Raw genomic sequence first — 6,874 nt, forward strand, 5'->3', positions numbered from 1 at the left:
CCCTATAACCATATTCCCAACCCATTGCTTAGGGAGCAGTCCTTGGACCAGTGCCGAAAAATACGCCAAAGCCAACAACTTTAGGGTGAGAGTCAGAGGTGATAAAACACTGTGAAGAAAGCCAGACAAACAACATGATACACCCGGTGGCTGACTTACAAGCCACCTGTACGATACCAGAGATAATCCTGAGAAACTAAAAAGTAGCTAAAAACAAAACAACGCCACATGGCGGTAGATATATGCACCCTGAGAACTCTTTACATTTATCCCTTTAAGAATATATACCTTGGGGGGCTTCCCTGGTGGCGCAGTGGTTGAGAATCTGCCTGCCAATGCAGGGGACACGGGTTCGAGCCCTGGTCTGGGAAGATCCCACATGCCGCGGAGCAACTAGGCCCGTGAGCCGCAACTAGGCCCGTGAGCCACAACTACTGAGCCTGCGCGTCTGGAGCCTGTGCTCCGCAACAAGAGAGGCCGCGACAGTGAGAGGCCCGCGCACCGCGATGAAGAGTGGCCCCCGCTTGCCGCAACTAGAGAAAGCCCTCGCACAGAAACGAAGACCCAACACAGCCAAAAATAAAAAAAATTAAAAAAGAATATATACCTTGGGATTTCCCTGGCGGTCCAGTGGTTAGGACTCTGCACTTCCACAGCAGGGGTCCTGGGTTCGATCCCTGGTCAGGGAACCCACAAGCTGCGCAGCGAGGCCAAAAAACAAAAAAGAATATATGCCTTGAATTATGCAAAGTCTTCAGGGACATAGCCTCGTGTATTCGTTTTCTATTGCAGGGTAACAATGCACCCCAAACTTAGTGGCTTGAAATGACACCCATTTATTAGCTCATAGCTCCGTAGGGCAGAAGTCCAAGCTGGCTTCTCTGCTCAGGGTCTGACAAAGCTGAGATTAAGGTGCTGGCAGGACTGTATTCATTTTTGGAGGCAAAGGAGAAGAATCTGCTCCCAAGCTCCTTCAGGTTGTTGACAGAATCCAGTTCCTTGCAGCCGTAGGACGGAGGCCCCCATCTCCTTGCTGGCTGTCGTCTGGGGGCCACCCTCTGTTCCTCGAGGCCACCTGCCTTCCTCATCGCATGGCCCCTCCATCTGCAAAGTCAGCAACAGTGCCTGGAATCTTCCTCGAGATGCAGATCTCTCTGACTCCCCCTGTGCTTTCAAAGGGGCTCTTGGGATTAGATTAGGCTCACCTGGAGAATCTTCCTGTCCTAAGGTCAGCTGTGTACATGACATACACAACAACTTAAGAACAGGAGTCAGAGGTGATAAGACACTATGAAGAAAGCCAGACAAACAACACGATACACTGGGTGCTGATTTACAAGCCAGCCCCCGGTACAATGTGTACGGCCATAGGTAATGGTCACTCCCTGTAACATAACAGTTGTGAGAGAGATATCTCAGCATGTTCTCAGGTGCTGGGGAGGACAGTATGGAATCTTGGGGGCCACTTTTAGAACTCTGCCTCTTCATGCAAAGCGACGCTGTCCCCTCTGAGTACACTTCACCTTGGGATATGGAGCACATGCAGAGAGCAATTCAGAGAGGCCGGGCTCCAAACCTGGGAATCCCACCACCAGGCTCCCTACGGGAGGTCTGTGACGCTGGCCTGAAAGAACAGGAAGGATTTTTATCAGTTGTAATAAGCAGGTGACCCTGGAAAGAGTGGGAGAAATGTCCAGAGTTGTAGCTTGGGCCACCCTGAGGAGGGCCTTGAGTCTCGGGGTGAGGCATCTTGAATGTCATTCAGAAGCACAGAGGTCTCCGAACTGGGGGGACATGTGCCCCAGGGGGATCACAAGGTCATCCATTAAGAAGGTGGCAAGAGGGCTTCCCTGGTGGCGCAGTGGTTGAGAGTCTGCCTGCCAATGCAGGGGACACGGGTTCGAGCCCTGGTCTGGGAGGATCCCACGTGCCGCGGAGCGACTAGGCCCGTGAGCCACAATTACTGAGCCTGCGCCTCTGGAGCCTGTGCTCCGCAACAAGAGAGGGCGCGATAGTGAGAGGCCCGCGCACCGCGATGAAGAGTGGCGCCCGCTTGCCGCAACTAGAGAAAGCCCTCGCACAGAAACGAAGACCCAACACAGCCAAAAATAAATAAATCAATAAATAAAAAAAAAAAAAAAAAAAGAAGGTGGCAAGAGGCGGACTCTGGGAGGGCTCACGCCAAGGAGTGCTTCCCAGAACTTCTGCTGCCAGTGTCCTTGTCCCCACGGTGAGCCACGGCCATCCCCCCACTCTGCAGGAAACCCTCCAACACTAGCAGGTCTCGAGATTCTGCCCTCCAAGAAAATCTTGCCATGATTGGATAGGACCCCCAGATAAACATTCAAACCTTCAACCTGTTCACTTTTACATCCCTGAAAATGAATCACCATTGGAACAAAAGTTAAGAGAATTAAGACAAGAAACACAAGAACGGAACCAACAGTTCTGGGCAAACCAGAATTTGACTTTTCTAAAGGCTTTGAGATGGGCCACTTCTCAGGAAATCCACATCCAGACTTCTCCAGAGCACTGAGAGCTGTGTCCTAGCCAAGGAAAAACAAAAAGACGAAGAAAGGGAGTTCTGATAGCTGTCTTCTTTTTTTTTTTTTTTTTTTTTAATGTGGGATCTTCCCGGACCAGGGCTCGAACCCGTGTCCCCTGCATTAGCAGGTGGATTCTTAACCACTGCGCCACCAGGGAAGCCCTGATAGCTATCTTCTTTTAGGAAAAAGAAGAATTTATTGACTCAAGACTAAAAGCCAAAGGCCTGGAACTGAGAGCTGAATCGGGTCAAAAAGCAACACTGAATGCAGAAGAAATGGCTGACTTTTACAAGGAATTTTTAAGTAAAAATTTTCGGAAGCACATGTATTGTAACAGGGACTGGTGCAAGCGTAATTTGGCCATCACCTTCTTCATGGGAAAAGTGGCCCTGGAGAGGATTTGGAACAAGCTTAGACTGAAACAAAAGAAGACCAGCAATTAGGAGCCCACCCTGACCCGCCCACCCTGACCCACCCACTGGCGTCTGAGTTTCCACGAGAAGCAGCTGCTTATAGGAGCTCATTTTACAAGGGCTCTAAAACCTGCGAGTGCAGGGCAGGCTGGGAGGACGCGGGTCCTGGTGCGCTGTGGCCCATGTCCTGGCTCTGTCCTGACTGTGGATTCCAAGCTGGCTCTTGGTCACGGAAGTGATGTTAAATAAAACCCAAGCACTGTGGGGGAAAGAAAAAAAAAAGAGGGTGTGGCAAGAAAACATTAGAACTTTATTTAGGGAATCCCCTGGCGGTCCAGTGGTTAGGACTCTGGGCTTTCACTGCTTAGGGCCCGGGTTCAATCCCCGGTGGGGAACTAAAGTCCCTCAAGCTGTGTGGCGTGGCAAAAACAAAAAACAAAAACAAAAAACAAAACAAAACACTTTATATATATTTTTATCCCATTTCTTTAGATTTCTACTTGGGGATGTGTTTTATCATGTACATAATAGACTTGTACAGTGGTAAATGCGCGTTAGTGATCTATTGCTGTAAAATGATCACTCCAAAGCTGAGCAATTGAAAACAAGGAATATTTATCATCTCGCTCAGTTTCTGAGGGTCAGGAATCTGGGTGCAGCTTGGCGGGTTTGTTGTGGCTCAGAGTCTCTCATGAGAGTGCAGTCAGGATGTATGTCCATGCTACAGTCATTTGAAGACCTGACCGAGACCGGAGGATCAGCTTCCAAGGTGACTCACTCACAAGACTGGCAAGTTAGTGCTGGCTGTCGGCAGGAGGTCTCAGCTCCTCACCACATGGGCCCCTCCACAGGGCTGCTTGAGTGTCCTTGCAACATGGCGGCTGGCTTCCCCCAGAGCAGATGATCGGAGAGCACAAGGTGGAGGCTGCAATTTCTTCTATGACCTAGCCTCAGAAGTAACACTTCATCATCTCCACAGCATCCTGGTGGCTCCCCAGTGTGGAAAGGAACCACACGAGAGTGTGAATACCAGGGGGTGAGAATAATCAGGGGCCATCTTGAAGGCTGGCTGCCACAAGATGTATAGAATTATTAGATGAGTGAATATGCACCGGGGACACACAACCAAAAACACTGTACTGATGTTGGCACCTGAACAGCCAAGTTAAAGACTGACTACAGGGGCCCATGAAGAGTTGCAGGCAGGGCAGTGGTGAGGTCAGAGCTGTAAGGTGAACAATGGCCTGGCCTCGGGGTGGGTGCTGGGTCAAAGGTGGGTCCCTGAGAGGCAGGGAGCTCTGTCAGGAGGCTGCTGAGTTGGTCTCAGTAAGAAAGTGTGAGGCTTGAGGCCAGAGAGGGAAGGTCACAGGGGCAGAACTTCGCAGAAGAATGGAGCTGACCTGGTGGCTGCTGAACACAGAGCGAAGGGGGGGATGGGGGCAAGGACGGCAGTGCACCTGACCAGGGTCCAGAAGGCTCCTGGAGACCACAGAGATTTCTGGTTACACTGAAGGCAGGGTCTTGGGTGCTACCCTGTGATGAGGCCACAGTGGAAAGAAAGCAGCCCAGGATGGAGTTCCCCCCCTGTGGGGGAAGCAGAAGAGAGAGCCCCAGGAAGGCGGGGTGACCTTCAGGGACAGCTCTGGGGACCCCAAGTGCCAGATTAAAGGTGGTCAAGGAGAAAGGGGTCTGGGCCTCCTATCGGGGTGAGTCAGGAAGAGGGAAGTGCTTTTCTGGCAGGTGGAGGTGGGGCCTGGGCTGTTGGGGGATGGAGGAGGGGCTGGTGGGGAAAGGGGGCAGGTGGACGCTGAGAAGGAAGGATGCCGATGGCCAGAGGTCCCCAAGAAGGATGTTAAGGGGGTGGAAAACTAGTGAAGCAGAAAGAACCTAAAGGCTGCTATCAGACAGACCTGAGTTCACCTTATCTAGAAAGTGGGTTTAATGCCCATCTCAGAGTTATGTCAAGGTTAAATAAGATAATGAGTGGAAAGCCCTTAGCACAGTGCCTGGCACATACCAAGTGCTCTGTGCATACTACCTATTTTTATTCTTATTATTATCACTAGCAGCACAGCCAAGAGTTGAGTTACCTCCAGGGCCTCTGCATGAGGGGACAGGGGGAAGGTGGGTCAGGATAGCAGAGGAGATCTCTCCCCAGATCCCAGAGGGTGGTGAGCAACTTCCCCGGGGCAGAACTGGGGCCCTGGCGTGTTGTCTGAGTTAAGACAGCCCCCTCCCCTTCTATGGAGGAGACCTGCGTCCTGAGCCCACACCTGCTCACACCTCTCCCTCAGAGCGCTTTTGACCTCGTGTTTGGAGTGGGCCCCAGACCCAGAGGGTTGGGATTCCACCTCGTGCCTCTCAGCACCCTGTGGGCTGCAGAATCATGTACCCAGCAGATCCAGCAGAAGAGGTGACAACAAATGGGCAGAGGGGCGCAGAAAAGGCTCTGTGCTGACTTTCCAAAGAGGGTGACCTGCGGTTCCCCAAATCTAGCCGAGGCTGACTTGGGCTTGGGTGGAGATGAGACAGGGGAGGTTAGGGAGCTGCACTAGGGCTGGAGGGCTCAGAGCCAGGAGCAGCGGTGGAGAAAGAGGGGGCTCTGAGCAGGAAGGGGGCGACAGCCACTGCACGCAAGTTTCAGATGTGAACTGATAAACCCACCCAGGGGCTTCAACATCCCCTCCCTGGGGCTGGGCGAGAACTTGCCTGTGTGGAGGGGCCGCAGCGCCCCGTCTCCCATAGGCGCACCCCGTCCTGGCTCCGTCCTCCCCAACCCCACTGTCTTTTGTGCTGGGACAGCCAGGATCCTGTGACCCAGGACCCTCTCTCCTCCTCTCTCCTACTTTTAGAGGGTGAAAATTTTAGAAAATTGTAAAACTCCAAAGGTTTCCAAGTTTTATTTAACTTTCAAGTTTACCCAGTAACAGAGAACAGATCAAGAGGCCAGGAGCAATAACCATTACCACATCCTAACGTGTGCCAGGCAGCGTGCCAATGGCTTTACGTGTTATTTTCCCTTTATTCCTCACAAGAATCCAACAAAGTAGTTACTCTTCCCATTTAACAGCCAGGGAAACAGGGTCAGAGGAGTTAAGCTCTTTGGCCAGTTGCAGTGACGCCATGCCTCTCACCCTGACCTCACGACCACCTCCTCCCTGGCTCTCTGCTGCCCTCGACCATACCTTCTTCACCAGGACCCACGGCAGCCAGCCGTGCCCCTCTTACAGCCCTCCCGCAGGACTCTTCCTGGCGTTTATAAAATCCACGTGAAGGCCTCAGGCCTTGCTGAGTCCTCTGACCCATATCCTACTTACCTCCCTCCCCTGACCCTGCTCTACTCTGTGACCTCTTTCTGTCCACCAACATTACAAGCTTCTTCCTACTTTGCATCCTCTCTCTACCTGACGCACTCCCCCACCCCATGCCTCATCACAGTTCAGGTCTCAACTCAAAGGTCGCTCCAAGAAGAAGCCTCCCTGACCACCCCGTCTAAACTAGCAAGGACACCCAGTGGTCACTTTCTTCCCTCATTAGCACCATCATTACCTTAAATTCCCTGCATTCCTTTACTTGCTACTCTGTCCCCACTGGGTAGACCCCCCCCCCCCCCCGCCAAGTTCCCTGAGGGCAGGGACACTGTGTTCCCAGCATTTCAAACACTGCCTGGCACCAAGGAAGATCCAAATTAGTATTTGCTGAAAAAAATAGAGGGGGGGTGAAGAGGAGCCAGGCTTTTTAAAAATAATAATAAATTTAAAAATAAATAAAAGCGGGGAAAAAAAAAAAAGAGGGTCAGGCTTTGAACTCCAGTCTGTGTGGGAACCCAGCGCGCCTACCACTCAAGCACATGTGGTCTCCCTAAAGGGCCAGGAAACAGCTCTTTATAGATTTGGAAGACTACATCCCAAACTG

The 6,874-nt window shown here is 51.8% G+C and overlaps 1 protein-coding gene across 1 annotated transcript; it reads left to right on the top strand.

The window, feature by feature from the left end:
* Positions 1 to 228: 228 nt before the first annotated feature.
* LOC137755581 (cytochrome c oxidase assembly factor 8) lies at positions 229 to 2,989 on the top strand. The gene is made up of 3 exons (XM_068531781.1): positions 229 to 234; positions 2,282 to 2,479; positions 2,729 to 2,989. The coding sequence occupies exons 1-3, from the start codon at positions 229 to 231 to the stop codon at positions 2,987 to 2,989; spliced, it is 465 nt and encodes a 154-aa protein (XP_068387882.1).
* The last annotated feature ends 3,885 nt before the right edge of the window (positions 2,990 to 6,874 follow it).

This window comes from Eschrichtius robustus, chromosome 20, assembly GCF_028021215.1.
Source record: "Eschrichtius robustus isolate mEscRob2 chromosome 20, mEscRob2.pri, whole genome shotgun sequence".
Taxonomy (NCBI): domain Eukaryota; kingdom Metazoa; phylum Chordata; class Mammalia; order Artiodactyla; family Eschrichtiidae; genus Eschrichtius; species Eschrichtius robustus.

Bases quoted from the DNA above. Each gene is read 5' to 3' on its own strand.
- LOC137755581 (XM_068531781.1), top strand. The intron at 2,480-2,728 runs GCTTTGAGATGG...ATCTTCTTTTAG, and splicing joins AGAATTTGACTTTTCTAAAG to GAAAAAGAAGAATTTATTGA.